At 46.6% G+C, this 18,973-nt stretch overlaps 1 protein-coding gene across 2 annotated transcripts; it reads left to right on the top strand.

Annotated features, from left to right (window-relative positions):
• The first annotated feature begins 8,100 nt into the window (after positions 1–8,100).
• On the top strand, positions 8,101–16,537 carry LOC100342069 (protein IFIT1 homolog B). Of its 2 annotated transcripts, XM_089314799.1 has the most exons (3): positions 8,101–8,186; positions 10,862–10,991; positions 13,313–16,537. In XM_089314799.1, exon 3 carries the CDS (start codon positions 13,401–13,403, stop codon positions 14,730–14,732), a length of 1,332 nt encoding a protein of 443 aa, XP_089170925.1. In that variant the 5' UTR covers positions 8,101–8,186; positions 10,862–10,991; positions 13,313–13,400; the 3' UTR covers positions 14,733–16,537. The 2 variants fall into 2 exon arrangements, with proteins under 2 accessions (XP_089170925.1, XP_008268389.4); XM_008270167.5 differs by lacking the exon at positions 10,862–10,991.
• Positions 16,538–18,973: the final 2,436 nt, after the last annotated feature.

The raw sequence follows: 18,973 nt of genomic DNA, 5'->3' as shown, positions 1-18,973 counted from the left end.
AGAGACGGCATGCACCGGGAACATCTATGGGGAACATCTAAGGGAACCCGTGCAGCCCCCGAGAAAGCCGGCCGGCGGTGTGCCGCTCCCCTGCGGAAGTGGGGAATGTGGCCAGGGGGAACTGCCCTTCCACGGAGGTGGAAGGGATAGTAGCCAACCCGGGAAGAACCAGCAGCAAACCCGGGGAGGGCCGAGCAGACGAAAGAACAGTGCAGGGTCTAGTGTCGTTCCTCCACGAAGAGGGGGAGCGACAGTGGCCTGCTTCCCTGTATCCCTTGTTTGTCCTTCCCCCCGTCCCTTGTCTCTCCTCCAGTTCCCTGCCTCTGTGTCCTATTGTCCCCTTCTCCCTCTCCTCTATGGGTTGTCTACATCCCCCCCCCCGCCACCTTCCTCTGTGTCCTGTCACTCTTCCCCATCCCACCTCTGTCCCCATTCTCTTTTGCCCTCTATGGGCTGTCTAACCCTGGGCCTGGTCTCTCACTCTGTCCCATCTAATCCCCTATGGGCTGTCTCTACCCCTTTAACCAGATACCTGTTCCCTGTCTCTCCCATGGCCTCTCTCTCCTCCTATCTCCTGTCTTTGTAGCATGTCTCTTTTCCATCTGCCTCAGTCTCTCTATATCCCTGTCTGCTGTCTCTCCCTCTGTGGCCTGTCTCTCTTCAACTGTCCCATCTCTGTGTGTCCTGTCCCTCTTTCTCTGTCCCTGTTTTCTTTCTCCATTGTGGCATGCATATACCTCCAACTCTTACCTATCTGTCCACCTGCCCTCTGTCTCTTTCCCTCACCTCCCCTTGTACCCCACTCCCTCGTCCCCCCTCTCCCTCTTCCCCCCTCTCCCTTGTCCCCTCTCTCCCTCGTACCCCCTCTCCCTCTTCCCCCCTCTCCCTTGTCCCCCCTCCCTCATCCTTCCTCTCCCTCATCCCCCATTGCTTGCACTCATTCTTTCACTCTCGTCCCCCATCGCTCATGCTCGTTCTCTCCCACTCTCTCCCTCTCTCCCTTTCTCTCTCCCTCTTTCCCCCTCTCTCCCTATGGCCTGCTCTGTCCCCCTCTGTCCTCCTCTCTCCCCTCCTCTGCCCCTTCTCCCCCGTCTTGCTCCCCATCCTATTTTTATACACCTGTTGCCTATCCCTGTCTCCGTCTCTGCTGTGTGTCTCATTTCCCTGTCCCCTGTCCATCTCTCCCCCTTCCCTGTTTCTCTGTGTCCCAATCCCCTACCTCTGTCTTCTCTAGCTTGTCCTTTTCTCCCCCTGTATCGTCTCTGTCCCTCTCCTCTGTTTCAGGTTCTGTGTCTTGTCTCTGTCTTCACTGGTCCACTGACTCTCTCTCACTATGTATGCAGTCTCTCTGTCCCTGTCTGCTCTCCTGTCTCCTGTTCTGGTGTGTCTCCACCTCCCCCTGTCCGCTGTCTGTGCCCCTGGTCCTCTGTCCCTCTATAGGATGTCTTCCTCTCTACCCATCCCTGCCTTCCTTTTCTCTGTCACAAATCCCCCCGCCTCTCCTCTGTTGTAGCCTATCTGTCCCCTTTATCTCTCCATCCCCCTCTCCTCTGTCTCTCTCCCTTTGTGGCCTTTCTCTCCCTGTCCCCAGTCTGTCTCCTTCTAACCTCTCTGTCCTCAAGATCCCTCTAAGGCCTCTTTGCCTTGTACCCTCTCTGTATAATCACAAGTCCCCTGAGTCTCCCACTGTGCTCTGTCGCTGTGCCACTCTCTTCTGTATCTCTCAGCCTCTGTGTACTGCCTTTCTCTTCCCCATCTCTTCTCTCTCTACCTGAGGCTGTGTCACTCACACCCCGAAGTTTGTCCCTCTCTCCTACTGTCTGTTTCCCCCATCCCCTAACCTATCCACACTTGTCCCTTGGCCCTGCTCACCACGTGCCTGTCTCCCTCCCCACTGTCCCCTGCTTCTCTCCACTTGTTTCCCGACTGACTCTGTGACTGTGTGGCCTCTCTGACTTCTGTTCCCTGTCTCTCTCTCCCTGTAGCTCATCTCTCTCTTGCTCTGTACTATGTTTCTGTGTCTCACTGTCCCCAGCCTTGCTCTCTCCCTCTGTGGCCTTCTGTCTCCCACACTGTCTTGCTGTTGTGCTGTCCCCTGTGTCTCTCTCCTCTTGTCTTCTGACACTTTCTCTCACCCTGTAGCATGTCTCACTCTTCCCCAGTTGTCACTCTGACCCCTGTGGCTTGTCTCTAACTCCATCCCTTGTCTCTCTCACCATCTGTGGACTTGGTCATCTCCACCTGCCCCCTGTCTTCTTCCATGACCTGTCTCCCTCCCCTCCCATCCTGTCTCTGTATCTCTCTCCCTTTTCTCCCACTTCCTCTGTGACATCTCTCCCCTTGATCCTCTGTCTTTCTATCCCCATCTCTCCTTCTGTCCTGTCTTTATTCTCCCTCTTTCCTGTCTCTCTCTCTCACTGTCCCCTGTCTCCCCTCCCCCCATCTTTACCTATCCTCCTGTCTTCTTGTCTCTATGGCCTCTCTCTCCCATTGCCCTCTGTCCCTGTCATCCTGTCCCTGCCTCTCTTCCTCTCTTCCCCATCGCTGTCCCTACCTGTCTCTGGTCTCTATGTCCTATCACCTATCTCCCCACCTGTACCTTGACTCTCTCCCACTCTGAGGCCTGTCTCTCCCTAGTCCCTAGTTTCACTGTTAGCCATCTCCTGTCTGTTTCCTTTGACCCTGGGCCCTATCACTGTCCCCTCTGCAGACTGTCTTTCTCCCCTCCTTTACTCTGTCTCTCAATCCACCTGGCCCCTGTCTCTCTCTCCCTCTATGGAATGCTTCCCTCTCCCACTGTCCTCTGTCCCACAGTCTCCATGTGCCTTGTCTCTACCTCTGTGTGCTGTTTCTCCCCTGGCCCCAGTCTTTCCCCCCATTCCCCAACTTTCTCACTCTCTCCACTGTGTCTCTAGCCCTCTCTGACCCATCTCTCTCACAATGAGTCCCCTGTTTCTGTCCCAATGTCCCCTGTCTCCCTCTAGATTCGTTGTCTGTGACCCATCTCTCTGCTCTGTTGTTCTCTCCCTGACTGGCCTGCCCCTCTCTCCCCCTCCCCACCCTGGTTCCCTGTGTGTCTCATCTCTGGCCTATTTCTCTCCCTCAACTCCAGTTTATCTGTCGCCCTTTCCCCGTCTCTCTGTTCCCATCCGTGGTCGCGCTCTCACTCTGACCTGTATCTCTCACACCATGTCCCCTCTCTGTTCCCCTAACCCTGTCTCTCCCCATCACCCCTGTCTTCTCACTCTGTGTCCTATCTCTCCCCCGACCTGTCCCCTGTACCTTGGTCCCCATGTCCCCTGTCTCTGTTCCCTGTACTCAGTCTCTCTCCTCTTCTTTCTTCTGTCACTCCCTCTGTGACCTGTCTTGTTCTCCAGTCCTGTCTCTCTCTTGTTCTCTTAGATCCTGTGGCCAGTGTCTCCCTCCTACCTTGGTTGCCTCCCTCGCCCTCTATGGCCTGTCTCTCCCTCTGTCCCCTGTCTTTCTGTTGCCATGTCATCTTTCTCTCTTTCCATCTTTCTCCCGACCATCTGTCCCCTGCAGCTATCTCCCTCTGGCCTCTCTCAATCTTCCCCTGATGGCTGTCTCTCTCAACCTTGGTCTTCTGTCTGTCTGTCCCCCTGTTCCCAGTTTCTCTGTCCCCTTGTCAGCTGTGTCTCTGTGACTGCATGGCCTGTCTCCCCCTCTGTGCCCTGTCTCTCCCTCTGAGGCCTGACATTCTATGCCCTGTTCCTTGTCTCTCTCTGTCCTCCTGTTCCCTGTCTCTTACGCCCTCTGTCCTAATTCTGTAGCCTGTCCTCTGTCTCTATCACTTGTCACTCTCCCTTTGTGGCCTTTCTCCTCCCTTTCACCAGTCTCTGTTCCAGTGTCCACTGTTTTGTCTCGTTGTGGCTTGTGTCTCTCTGCCCCTTGCTACTCTCTCTCCCTGTCCTTTTCTCTCTCTTTCTATAGGCTATCTCTCTCTCCTTCTCCCCAACTATCTCCTGTCTCTTCCATCTCTCTGTCCTCTCCCATCTCCTATTTTTTCTCCCTCTGTAGCCTGCCTCTCCCTCTCTTCCCTGTCTCTCTCCTGCCCCCCTCTCTCTCTCCCCACTTCCCTGTCTCTCTCCCATCCCTTGTCTGCCTGTCTCTCCCCCACCTCTTGTCTCTCTCTCTCTCTCTCTCTCTCTCTCTCTCTCTCTCTCCTTGTCTCTCTGCCCCATTGTACCCTGTCTTTCATTTGTAGAATTTCTCTTCTATGGCCTCTCTCTCATTGTCCCCAGTCTTTCACTCCATCCTCAATCTCTCTGTCCCTTGATTTTTCTCCCCCTCTGAGGCCTGTCACTTTCATGCCCCCATCTGTGTGTCTCTTTTCTGTCCCCAGTGCCCTCCCTCTGTGTCTCCCTGTTTCCTGTCTCTCTGAACCAGTGGCCTATCTTTCTCTCCCCCAATCCTGTCTCTGTTTCTCCTGTCCCTTACCTCTTACCTCTGTGGCCTGTCTCTGTCACATGTCCCCAGTCTCTCAGTCCGCCCCTCCTGTGTCTCTGTTGCTCCTGTCCCCTATAGCTCTCTTGCTGTGTGGTCTGTATCTCCTCATTGCTGGCTCCTTGTCCCCCTGTCCTTTTGCCCTTTTTGTGGCCCCTCTCTCTTTTGCTGACTGGCTCTTGTCTTTTTATGCTGTATCTGTTGTCTCTTCACGTTGTCACCTGCTATGCCACAGTGTTGGCTCCTTAAGAAAGCTTAAAGATGTGGCAAAGGCAGACAAGCTTGTTGGAATTGAAAATCTATACCCCTCTTAAAGGAGAGACAAAAACAAGTTCAAGGATCCCCTATACCCAAGAGGCCTCCTTCAGCCTTTTTCTTGTTATGTTCTGAGTATCGTCCAAAAATCAAAGGAGAACATGCTGGCCTATCCGTTGGCGATGTTGTGAAGAAACTGAGAGAGATGTGGAAGAACACTGCCGCAGATGACAAGCAGGCTGATGGAACATGACTGCTAAGCTGAAGGAAAAATATGAAAAGGATATTGCCACATACTCAGCAAGGGAAAGCCCGATACAGCAAAAAAGGGGGTTGTCAAGGTGAAAAGAGCAAGAAAAAGAAGATTATGGAAGACGAACGACAAAGATGAGGATGAAGATGAAGAAGATGATGATAAAAAATAACGCCAGGGGCCAGTGCCGTGGCATAGTAGGCTAAGGCTCTGCATGCAATGCCGGCGTCCTTTATGTGGACTGGTTCGAGTCCCAGCTGCTCCTCCTCAGATCCAGCTCTCTGCTTATGGCCTGGGAAAGCAGCAGAGGATGGCCCAAGTGCTTGGACCCATGTACCTGCATGGAAGACCTGGAAGAAGCTCCTGGGTCTTGGCTTTGGCCGTGGTGACCATTTACAGAGTGAACCAGTGAATGGAAGATTTTTGTAACTCTGTCTCTCAGATAAATAAATAGAATTGTTTATAATCTTCACTGTTTGTGTGTGTGTATGTGTGTGTGTTAGCACATTACTGAATGTGTCTTTAAAATCCCTGTCCTGGTGGTATTTTTAATAGCCATTAACCTTTAATACCCATTAACCTTGCCTGGTAAGAGTATAGAAATTGTAAAGTAGCATGGAAATTAAAAGTAGCTTCTTGTTGGTGCACAGCACAAATTAGGGATCTGTGGCATGGTGTTTTTTTCATCTTCAGTTATCTCTGATGCAGCTCAAACAAAATAATGTTGTTAACTGAATTCCACTGTACAATTGCAAAAAAAAAAGTCACAGCTGTTTTGTTGCCATTTTGAATGCTTCTAAGTAAATACATGTGTTTGTTAAAAAAGAGTTCCAGAGAATTTTCTAATTTGCAAGCAAAGTTGTAAACCACTGTTTAAGGCCAACCATTTTATCCAGTAGATGAGGCAGAGTTTCAGTGAAATCAAGTTCACCCAGCTTGTCAGTCAAACATAGAGCTGATCCTGGAATCCTGATAGCAGGCTCATAATTCTCAGCTTAAATTTCATTTCTACTAGTGGGAGTCCTATTGGAAATGAGTTTCCCTCACAAGTTTCTACATTGCTCTTTCCTGTGTGTACACACACACACACACACACACACACTGTTGGCTGTTTCCTCTCCTTAATGCTGCTCCATCCTGTGTAGTTTAATGAGCTTGTTTATACCAAGGACATAGCAGGCAAGTCTGAATACCTAATCAGCTGAGCCAGAAATGCACAGAACCAGGCTTGCTGCCAAATTCAGTGTGACCATGTGATAGACACCTGCTGTTTCCCTGATACGCTGTTAGTAAGCATATATTTTATGCACAAAAATTCCACTCTCAGCATAAGCAGCAGCTCTCCTAACATTCATTTTGGCATTTACTTATGTTTCCATCCCATTTTTCAAAACAGATTATGGCTAATGCCCTGCAGAAAATGTTTATACCTGAAAACTCAGCTTACTATGAACCTCCCATCTGACTCAAAACTGGAGGGAGAGAACTGAGCGAAAACAATCCCTCTTTGATCTTTTCCTCTCCTCTACCATGAAGGGGCTGGATGCCAGCTGCACATGAGCTGGGGCCAGGCTCTGCACTTGGGCATGACCAGGGATCCCTGACCTGAGCTCTAAGATGGGAATATCTAGATTGCCCTGGCCTGCAACTCAGAACAAAAAGCCCTTCTCTTTGGAGCTGCATGGTTGGAGACATACCATGAGACACATCTCCCTTCGTGGGGAAGGACTCTGGCTGATGGTCAACCCAGAACACAGGGGTGAAGGGATTTGTTCTCCATTGTTAAAGCAACACTTGCAATTAAACTCTTAAATGAGACAGGCTTTCCAGGTAGTACCCCATTTCATCTCACCTAAGAGGATTTTATAAGTAAGTACATGTAGCTTAGAATGCCATCCAGGTCTCCCATGTGGGTGGCAGGAACCTAACTGTGTGGGTCATGACCATCATCTCCCTGGGTCTACAGTGGCAGGAAATTGAAGTCAGGAGCTGGAGCTGGAAATCAAATCCAGGCACTCTAGGGTGGGACATAGGGATCTTAGCCCAATGCTAAATGCCTGCTCTGTTGACTCCACCATCTTTAATATGCTGCTTTCAGATATTCCCACAAAAGGGGAAAAACATGGAAGGCCCTGAATGACTATTTTTATGGGTTAGGTTTGGAAGTGACACGGTAACATTTGCTCAGTTTCCATTAAACTTGAGTACATGATCAAATCTTACCCCCAAGTGAGCCTGGGAAATACGATCCTGATGCAACAGCACAGTCAAGCCACAGCGTCACTTGACAATTAAGAGTAGGCTATAATGAAACTGATAATCCTGTCTTAAACACACTCAAAGGAAAATTGCTCTCAGCTTTTGCCCCCTTTCACTTATCTTGGTGCATTGCCCCCCTTATAACCAGGATACAGAGACTGAAAAGATCATTCAGTAACACTTCACAAGAGTTCCATTCTCTGGCTCTGCACACGTTTCTCTCCCAATCAGTTCAATCATGTTTGTTCTGAATTATTCATGAGGATCAGTAAAGATCATCAAAACAACCAACAGGCTTGACAGTAATATAAATGCTGCTAAAGGTTGTAAACAACACAAGACTTTTATTTCAGACCAACATCTCAAAACCTAGAAGGAGTCATTTTGCAGAACACACAGCCTCATGGAAGATGTAACCATTTGCGACCTTGTTTTTCTACAAGTGGGCAATAGCTTTTTACAGAATTCCTCTAGGCATAAACTTCTGACCCAGGTCCAAAGAGCTATCCCACTGTCCCTGGAAACACCTGGCTAGGTACAAGTAACAGTAACAAATTTGACAGCTGAGTCTGACATTTTCTATAGATACACATCCCTGTCCTCCACTGGGTTGCCTTTCTGCAACACTGAATGTCCTCAGAAGATTCAGTTACTCTCTTATCTCCAAGGCCACCTTGACACCCACAGAGATTCTACACATCAAAACTGCTTCATTCACACATCATCTAGGGTGCCAAAACAGAGTTATTTCTCTCAAGGTTTCATTTTCACCAATATGGAAACTGCCAATTTCATTGGGCCTTGAGAGCATGCAAAGTTGCTTGGAGACACCTTCCATATATAAGCACCGTGGTTGTCTGAGAAGCCCTAGACCTCTGTGGACAAACCTTGGAGGAGCAGCCTCCCAGACTGACTTAAGCCCTGAAAAGCACCTGTTGCCTTGCAGCACCATGAGGTAAAGATTTTCTCCTTATTTCTGTGCACTTTGATATTTCAAATCTCTCCTTAGGAATCAGTTCTTGGGTAGGTCTCCACCTAAGGGAGCTGTTGTATTCATGGTTCTAATGCTGACAGGCCTCCTCATCCTGGTAACTTGGGAAATTTAAGGAGGCTATTTAAGATTATGTGGACAAGGTTCAGGGAAACCAGCAGGAGGAAGTGCTGGAAGATGATGGTGACCAACAATGGGAGTAATGTGGCAGGCCTAGCATTACAGGGGCAAGAGGAGGGAGCAGTCACCAGACCTAGGGAGACTCTGAGCTGTAGCTGTAGGGAACAGCCTCAGCAAGAGGCCTTTTTGTGGACAACTCAACACCTGACAACCTAAGCCAAGCACAGTACATTCCTTACACACTCTAATTTGACTGCTGCCTCCCAGTGGCCAAACAGAAGAGAAAGTAAAAAATCAAACAGGTGCAGTTGAAGTCAACTTCTCCAAGCAGATGGCATGGTAAAGAATGGAGGTAAGTAAGTCCAGATGGGGCAAGATGAGAATGTGTGTACAGAGGTTTCCTAACTGTCCCATTACACAGCTTAGCCAGTAAGAGCAGCAGAGGTCTTCAGGGAGTTAATGAGGTAGCCTTCTAAATTCCAAGGGAGATGGCATTTGGGTAGAAGTTTTCAATGAAGCAACACTTTCCCAGGGGACGTATACAGACTTCAAGGGAGAACAGAGGTCTGAGCCTGGAAGAGAGACAGGCAAGGGACCAGTTCAGGCAAGAACATTGAGATCCTTTTGAGCATCCAGCTGAGCAAGAGAGGAAGCTATTTTTCATCTGATAATTTGTTTAAAGCCAGGTGGGGAGAAGAAACTATTTTCAAAGATGTCTACTTTTTTATTGATACCAAGTTAAAGTTTTGTGAATGCCATGAAACTAGATATTGTGATAACCGTGGAATTTTCTGTTCACTAAATCACCTCTTCTTGAAGTGTGCTCCCCTGACTAGCAGCATTATCATGACCTGGGAACTTGTTAGAAACACAGATTCTCAGGCTGCACCTCAGTCTGCTGACTCAGAAACTCCGGGGTGGGCCCATCTGTCTCTAGGTTTGGAGTCTTCCAGCTGTTCATGTCACAGGTTAACATTTGAAAGACTAGATGTTAGAAAATAAGAACTCTTACAGGAGTTGTGATGTATTTATTCCAGGAAAAAGATAGTCCTTGATTTACAGGTTTGTTTAGTACTAAATTGCAGGAAAGCAGTCTGATGTGTTCCCACACATGATGTTGCAGACAGTAGGGGACAAACAGCTTATACTAAACAGGTCCCTCCTCCAGGATCCTTTTCCAGAAAACATCTATACCTGTCTCTTTTTTTCTATTTCTTTTTAAACTGACATGTAGTATGTGCACATCTTAATGAGGAACAGGGTTATAATATGTAGTGATCAAATCAGGCTAATTAACATTTCAATTTCCTCAAATATTGTCATTTCTATGTGTTGGGAATCTTTGAAATGTATAATTGTTGTAGACTCTCCAATTACCCTACTGGCTATACAACACTAGAACTGCTTCCATTCAACTGTATTTGAATATCTGTCCTGAGAAGAAATTGAACTTGAATGATTGTAAAGGAATTCACCACAAGAGTATACTAGACAAGAATTTTTTGATTTAGTTTGTTTCTTAGAAAGACAGAGAGGTGGACAGAGCCCCCACAGCTGGTTCACTCCCAAATGTCCATGTCATCCTGGGCTGGACCAGGCCAAATCCAGGAACTAGGAAACCTATCTAGTCTCCCACGAACTCTTGATCCAATGCCGTCTGCCTCCCAGGGTGCATTAGCAAGCAGCTAGAATGGGAAGCAGAGCTGGGTCTGCATCTGTGAATTGACAGAAAACAAGCCCTCTCTCTCCCCCCCAATCCTGGAGGTTAGCCTAAGTGAGAGGTTTTGTAATGACCTATTGCTTATGTTTCTGGAACCCCTGCTGTGAGATGGTCAAATGGGGCTCTGGACTATCCTAGACTGGATAAAGACTACATCAAAATATTCCTGATCCTAGTGGTACTGGCACAGAGAAGCAAATTGAGTGCCTCCCTACATTCAAGTTCACTGATGAAAATACCCTAAGGAGAAAAAATCCAGGTGCCAGGTGAATTCTAGACAACTTGTGATGACAAATTCCCATCTTCCACATGCACAGAGAAATTAGGTCACCACCCAGGAACATATTCGCAATGTGATACTACTATAGATACTACCAATAACAGTATTCTCAGTGTACTCACTGAGTAACAGGCAGCCTTTAGGTTCTTAGCATTCCTATTTTAGAAATTGAGAACATCTCCACGCTGATATATTTTACACTATGGTCTTTCCAGAGCCCAGGCCCAGAAGAAAAAATTATACTTATCTACAAATAACTTCCCATAAGAAAGAACCCTAATTTCTTAAAGCTCTTCAAGTTGTCCTAGTTGCATACTAGTTCTGCAATCTTGGTGAGGGCTGAAACCTGCATACTTTCCACTTATCAATGCAGGCCACTCTGGACCTGATTACATCACTCAGAAAAATAAGTCTATTTCTACTCACAAACAAGCTAGCTGAGCCAGCAGCCAAGGTGCATGAGATTAGGGTACATGCTTAGAGAGCAGGAAATGACTCATCCCCAATTATATATTCCAGACAACAAGAGTAAAGGCAGTCTGCGTGAAGGATTGTCCCTGGATTTTCCTCATCACACCAAGGACTACAGTGGGCAAAAATGGAGCATTTGGGTCAAAAGCTCCTCCAGGTTCCATCTCCCTTAGGAGAGGTGACTATTTTCAGTGCATTCTTGGGTCAATATCGACCTTACTCTCTTCTAATCTCCCCCATGACCCCAACACCACCAGCAACACACACACGTACACAGGTTTCAGTGACTGATATTTCTTGCCCATGCTTGGTTGGTAAAGAGCCAAGTTTCTGAAGCTTCTCCCCTCAGCAGTTGTTACACAGGCCTGTCATAAAGCAGGAACAGACTCTGTGTCACTTATGTCATCTTTCATAGACGCATGTCTACCGTTGAGGCTGTGGCTTGGCAGTGGGGCAAAAATTCACTCAAGGAAAAAAAATCTATGCATTGTGGGTAGCTTTTGAAGTGGAGACGTTGTGGTTGAAATGAGAAAGCCACATAGAGCTACCAGCTGTACTTGCAGAGGCAAGAGCAAACCTGAATATTGGCTGCCTACCTGGGTAATGTAATACATCATTTGTGAATGAGTACTTCATAGTCTAGTTTTTTGGAATTAGATTATGGTTAGATATTAAGAATGATGATGGTGAGGCCAGCGCTGCGGCTCAGTAGGCTAATCCTCTGCCTGCGGCGCTGGCACACCGGGTTCTAGTCCCGGTCGGGGCGCCGGATTCTGTCCCGGTTACCCCTCTTCCAGGCCAGCTCTCTGCTGTGGCCAGGGAGTGCAGCGGAGGATGGCCCAAGTCCTTGGGCCCTGCACCCCATAGGAGACCAGGATAAGCACCTGGCTCCTGCCATCGGATCAGCGCAGTGCGCCAGCTGCAGCTCGCCGGCCGCAGCGGCCATTGGAGGGTGAACCAATGGCAAAGGAAGACCTTTCTCTCTGTCTCTCTCTCTCACTGTTCACTCTGCCTGTCAAAAAAAAAAAAAAAGAGTGATGACAGTGGGGCTTATATGAAAATGGTGGTTTTTGCTAAATATTGCCAAACATAGGCTTAAAAGAAAATTTAAAAAGGGTTCCTTCTGAGATCTTTTTTTGGACCTAAAGGGTAGAAAATGTGTCAAGTATAAGATGTAAGATAATTAGTTCAGAACAGAGAGCCAAACACACTTATGTAGAACACAAGGATCACTTTTTCAACTATTAGAAACAAATTTCTTTTTCTTCCTTCAAGTTGTAGGGGGAATGGGACTTCATGTTCACTTCATAGGAGGGAGAAATATTGGAAAGAAAACTTCTAGTCCCATTGACCTCTTATTATTCACTCTTCCCTTTGAGTAGCCAATGGATTTCTCTAATTTTAGAGATTTGGGATATATATCCTTCACTGGGCTATATGATTACATGGCATCACTGTTCCCAATTTACAGAAGTGGGACTTACATATGACTTTATGCAATGTTCTCTCATCCACTGAACCCATATGGTAAGTCTGACATTGTGAAATGATTCCACCAATTTCTCAACCTCTCAATAACTTTTTCTGAAGATTGGATAACTTTATACTGCCCAATAAGGCAGAATACCCTACCATATTCTCTAACCTAACTTAAGTGTTTGTAAAATCAATGATTGGAAACCACAGTTGGCTCTCATGTATATTCATAACCCTTCCTAGGAGGAGACAGAACAAAGACATGTGTAGGTGTTGGAAACATGGGGGCAAATGAGTTTGGAATCCACCCTTCTGTGCCTCTTCTCTCTATGTTTGTTCTGGAAGTCTTAGAGCAGACCACAATGTTGTAGAGAGGCAGAAGATGGAGAACGGTTTTGTTCTCCAGTATTGATGGTGACCTTGAAATTGATCTGATGCTGGCAGAATTAGTCTCTTTTGGGTTGACTTTCACACTACACATAACCCACCTGTTGGCACTATAAAATCATTAGAGATTCCTGAGGCTTTCTTAAAGATTTATTTATTTATTTGAATGGCAGAGTTGCAGAGAGAAGGATAGAGACAGACATAGACAGAGAGAGATCTTCCATCCACTGGTTCACTCCCTCAAATGGCCACAATGGCAAGGGCGGGGTCAAGCGGAAGCCAGGGGATTCTTCCAGTTTTCCCACATGGGTGACAGCGCTGCAACCACTTTGGCCATCTTTTGCTGCTTTCCCAGGCCTGTTGCAGGGAGCTGGATCAGAAGTGGAGCAGCCAGGACATGAACTGAACCCATAAGAGATGCAGACATGACAAGTGGTGATTTAACCTGCTACATCACAACATCTACCCCCATTTTGAGGTTTTCTATGTCAACACACATAGAATATAGAGAAAACACATAATGTAGGCAGGTGTACTAGTTAGGGGTTTGTTGTTGGGACTATTCAGGTGAAGTGCTAGCTTCATTTCCAGTAGAGTAAATACCCCTAACATTTTTTGAACTATTTTTTTTTTCAGTGAGAAATCCCATGGATATCAGATTAATGATAGACTGGTTCAGGTGAGATGCCATTTTACATGGGAGTTGTTAATTGAAGACATTGAAATGCCGGATTTAGAAAACAGGATCTGGGAAGAGATTCAATTTCTAGACACTGAACACAAGATAGGATACAACCTGCTGGCCTATGTGAAACACCTGCAAGGCAAGAATGAGGATGCCCTGGAGAACCTGAAAGAAGCAGAAGAGGTGGTTCAGGGAGACCAGGCTGACCACTCAGATGTGAGGAGTCTGGTGACCTGGAGCAACTACGCCTGGGTGTACTACCACATGGGCAGGCTGGCAGATGCACAGACGTACCTGGACAAGGTGGAGAACACGTGCCAGAAGTCTGCAGACCCCTCCCGCTATAGAATGGAGTGCCCTGAGATGGACTGTGAGGAAGGCTGGGCTTTGCTGAAGTGTGGAAGAAAAAATTATGAGCGGGCCAAGGCCTGCTTTGAGAAGGCTCTGGAAGCAGACCCTGAGAACCCCGAATTCAACACAGGGTATGCAATCACTGTCTACCGCCTGGATTACCCTGCCAAAAGACCATACGATGTCAGTGATGCGTTTTCTCTGCAGCCCTTAAGGAAGGCCATCAGGCTCAATCCACAAGATGCATACCTTAAAGCTCTGCTTGCTCTGAAGCTGCAGGATTTAGGAGAGGAGGCCGAAGGAAGAGAGTGCATGGAGGAAGCTCTGGCTCACACGTCCTCCCAGACCTATGTCTTTCGATACGCAGCCAAGTTTTTCCGCAGACAAGGCCGTGTGGATGAAGCTCTGAAGTACCTAAAAAGGGCCTTGAAGGCAACACCCAGATCTGTCTTTCTTCATCACCAGATAGGCCTCTGCTACAGGGAACAAATGATCCAAATAAAGAATGCTACCCACATGCCGCCTAGAGGACGGGATAGGGAGAATGTGGACAGATTGGTTCAATTAGCCATAAATGAATTTCAAAAGGCTTCAGTTCTAAAGCCGACATTTGAATTGGCTCATGTTCACCTGGCTGAGATGTATGCAGAAATACGCCAGTACAAAGAGGCTGAGGAACATTTTCAGAAAGCATTATGCATCCCGAACAGTGATGATCACATCCAACAAGAAATTCATTACAGCTACGGTAATTTCTTAGCATATCACTGGAAATCTGAAGACAAAGCCATCACTCAGTATCTAAAAGGTCTAAAAATAGAAAAAATATCCCATGCCAGGGAAAAACTGCTCAAGGCTTTAGAGAGATTGGCAGAAAGACGTGTGAACCGGAATGTCCAAGTTGTGGAAAGTACCGCCCTCCTTGGGCTCATCCACAAATTGAGAGGGGAAGTGAGCAAAGCCCTGCTGTGTTATGAGAAGGCTCTAAGGCTGGCTGCTGACCTCAACTCCATGTTCTGAAATGGAGATCACCGTTATCCAAGTAAGGTACTCAAAACGAAATATAACATCATCTTTTCCAAGCACTACCTTCAAACATATAAAACCTGTGAGGATACAAATCAATTTCCGTTGCCTGCCCTGCTGTTTTCACTTTTCCCCTTCCCTCCAAATGCCTATGACAAGAACATCCATTCTTCTACATCACATCCCTATACACATACACCACAGATGCTTAATACCATTTGGGGCAAGCAGGGCATGCTGGGCCAAGCAGATTCATTTTGCTTCTGATTTTGCCTTTGGAAGAAACAGTTTCAATCGTCAGACTAGCTGTTGTCCCAAACAGAGGAGACTTCTTCATGCAACCAGGGCTTTGACCTGGCACAAAATAACAGTAAAACAAGTGAGCAATGATGAGACTTACCATGAAAGAGAAGACTTTAGTAGTCACTCCAGCATTCCATACCTAGATTTCCATCTCCCAAGGCCCTCCTGAAACCAAAAACATGGGGTCCATGAGCCAAGCCTTATAATAAACTCGGGCTTCTGTTTGTATCAGTCTAGCTACTAGCAATCAAAAGGATGGACATGATCCAAACACATTGTTGGACTTTATGTCACAGCTAAGAATATTACCTATGCTTCGGGAAACTCTTTTTGGAGTGCCCAAGCTGAAAATGACATGGCTCATAGCTTAGTGCAGTTTTTAAGTACTACAAACATGTAGTGTAGAGGCAGCATAGGAACACTGTAGACAGATTGGTTCAATTAGCCATATTTGATTGTGAATATGCTGTGAAACTACTACCCACATTTGAGATTGCTTATGTACAATGATTGGCATGTATGTAATTGCAGGTGATCAGAAAAAAAAAAAAACTGACATTTCCCAAAGAAAGGAGATCATCCAACAAAACATACTAAGATACACATTCCTACTTTGATCACATAAAGCAATTTCAAAAAAAACTGAAGATGATGCATTTTGCCATCATTTAAAGGCAGTTAAAATAGGAAAGGACTCATACGCCAGGGATAAAAGTATCAATGCCTTGGAAAATTGGCTTCAAGGAAACTAAAGAGAAACCAATTAGACCTGGAAAGCTTGAGCCTCACGAGATTGGGCCAAAGCTGAAAGGAGAATTCAATGAAGCCCTGGAGTGCTCTGAGCAGCCCCTGAGACTAGTTGCTGACGAGGGAACCAGGTGGGGAGTAACCACTAGGTGCTCAAGTACCAACCACTTTCAATTGCATTTGATTTAGGTTAACAAGTGGTAAACTTCTCTCCTACTTGCTGGCTTTAGAAAGATTTTACGTAATTCATGATAATGATGCAGTTTTTAAAACGGATAAAATTAGCTGCAATAAGCAAATAGGATAAATAGCTGCAAGCATGGCCTACTGCTTTGATTGTCAGGATACCCACATCCAACCTTGAAGTTCCCTGGGGTTTGACTCTCATTCCAGCTTCTGCTCCAGCTCCCTGCAATGTGGTCTCTGGGAGGCAGCAGTGGTGGTTCAAGAAGTTGGGTTCCTGTCATCCATTTGGGAGACCTGGATTGTGCCTCCAGAACCCAGCTTGGGCCCTCAGCATTGTATGGGCAACTGAGGAGTGAAACAGCAGGGGGAGCACCTGCCTCTGTTCCTTCATCCCCCTTGACCTCTGCCTCTGGAAGAAAGAAGAAACTTGTGAAACAGCCCGTGTGTGTGTGTGTGTGTGTGTGTGTATAAAGAGAAAACATCTGTGTCTATGACATAAGGTAGAAAAACAGTTTGTCAACTAGCCTTATCACAAATAAACTGTGGTTGTATTCACACGGAAACATTTTATTCATTTATTTTACTAACAAACAGCTTGCAGAGATAGATACCTAAACTACCATGATGAGCAATGTCTCCCGAACATTGCATAGAAACAAGCTACTGAGAGAGGCTGACGAAAGTGGGTACAAAGTCAGTTAAAGGTCAGCTTCCACAGTGAGGATGTTTGCATTTTCATTCACTGTTGGCTTGTTCCATGGAGACTGAGAGGTTCATTGCCCATTGTGTACATGGGGTACACGGCACAGAGTTATAAAGACCCTGGAACCTGCAATCCAAGGAACGGTATCCAGGGAAGAAGTCCCAGACAGCTTATCAGAGGATTTCAGACGTGCAGAAGACAGCAGACACCACCATGTGCCGAGGTCCAGCCCAGCCGTCCATGCAGAGGCCTGTCCTTGGGATGCAGAGACTGCATGTGCATCTGGCCTTGGGCAGCTTGGCCTGGGATGCAGTCTAGTTAGTACTGTGTTTAGAACTTCCCTGGAGGATTCTAAAGTGCAGGGAGGACTGGGATCCGCTAATCCATACAAAATCTCTTGTTTTATCATCTGAATAAACTTGAGATTGCCTGTCACAACCGAGAACCCCAACATGCCAGAAACCGGAAAGCAGACAGCAAACGTGGTCTGGCAAAAATTGCACCCCAGGGATACTAGATGGCAGGCCCCGCCCCACCCACCAGGATCACACAGCAAAGCATGGTCTTGCAGTCACTGCACCAGAGGCAGGGAGGGCGTGGCAACACCAAGCCCCACCTGACAGGAACCAGACAAAGAAATGAAGTCTTGCAGAGACTGCAGCCCAGCCAAGCAGAGGTAGACTAGAGATGGGTAGCCGACCGTTGGATCCAACATGGCATCCAGAGACGCTGTTACCTGACCTTCAGCCTCGTTGCATCCATTGCAATATATTAGCACAGTGCACATATCACTCCTTCTCTTGTTGTGATAACTTCCAATTGTCATGACCAATTGTAATGTGTCCTGTAGAAGTCACCGTTTTTGGACAGAAGAGAGGAGGACTCCTGGTTCCTGGGAATTACAACTTTACAAACCAAAGGGAATATGCAGCCCACATATTAACACATATTTATCAATGCACACACAGCTGCCTCCACTTTGCTTAATGGCACTCTTTCCTGTGTCACTCTGGGTCCATTTATTTCCAGCAAATACTAGGCAGGATTCTGAATGATGAATCCGCCTGAGTGACACACCTAGAACTAGGAGTGCTGTGTAATTCAGAGCAATGGCTGGATAAACGTATTGTTCCCTTCTCTACATGATACCTGATGCACTGGGAAATGGAAACCCAACTGATCATCGAGAAGCATCCAAAGGAACTGTGCTCTCAGAAAACAGACCATTTCTAATACTTTTTTTCTTTGCCTGCTAAACGTTTTATTCAAACGTTAAGCCTTTTTCCTTTAACATAAATTTAAACTATTTTATCTCAAAAATGAGAAAAAGAAAGGGTGAGGAAGGCTGGGAGTGAGAGAAGGGGAGAAATGGAGTTGGGGGGAGGAGGAGTATCAATATAGTCTTAGACTTGTATCTATGAACTACATTGACTCTGTTGAAAACTAATTAAACACTCTAAAAGAATAAACTGTATTTCAATTAAAAAAAAGAGCCAACCTCTACCCAGGATCCAAAGCTCAGCAAGGCTCTTTCCAACCTCTAATGGCCGAAGAAAGTAACAGGTGGCTGGTAGGGTAGATCCAATCTAGGGTGCCAGAGCACCAGGGGACTGGACATAGCTATGACAGTCCTGCAGAGCCACGATACTCGTATCTGGGAGTTAGATCAACTTACACAGCTACACAAAGCGCTACTCAATGAGAATGAGAAATGCATTTTCTTAAGGCCAAAATTGTTCTGATTGAAGACTCAACATGCTGACACAGACATGCACCCTGTTCCTATGACTAAGAAGGAGTAAAATCACTGTTAGCAGGGTATGCATAGTTATAGTAGAATCAATAATATGTCATCTCTCAGAATGGCAGCAAATGAGAGTTAAGACTTCCATTTAGGAGCCAGCACTGTGGTGTAGCTTGGGAAGCCACTGCCAGCAGTGCCGGCATCCCATTTTGGCACCTGTATGAATCCTGGCTGCTCCAGTTCCAATCCAGCTCTCTGCTATGGCCTGGGAAAACAGTAGAAGGTGGCCCAAAACCTGGGGTCCCTGACCCGCATGAGAGAACTGGAAGAAACGCCTTGTTCCTGGTTTCAGTTCAGCGCACCTCCAAAAATTGCTGACATCTTGGGTGTCAATTAGCGCATGGAAGATCCCTCTCTCTCTTGCTCTGCTCTCAATAACTCTGTCTTCAAAACACATAAAAAATCACAAAAAACTTCCATTGAGAATTTTGTGAACTCTTGTGCTGTGAAATGAGAACTGCTTGCTTCCAGTAAGCAAACAGGTACACAGAT

This window comes from Oryctolagus cuniculus, chromosome 15 (genome assembly GCF_051225735.1).
Source record: "Oryctolagus cuniculus isolate XC-2025 breed Fujian yellow rabbit chromosome 15, ASM5122573v1, whole genome shotgun sequence".
Lineage (NCBI taxonomy): Eukaryota > Metazoa > Chordata > Mammalia > Lagomorpha > Leporidae > Oryctolagus > Oryctolagus cuniculus.
The sequence above is the reverse complement of the archived record's forward strand: the minus strand, read 5'-3'. Positions and strand labels throughout refer to the sequence as shown.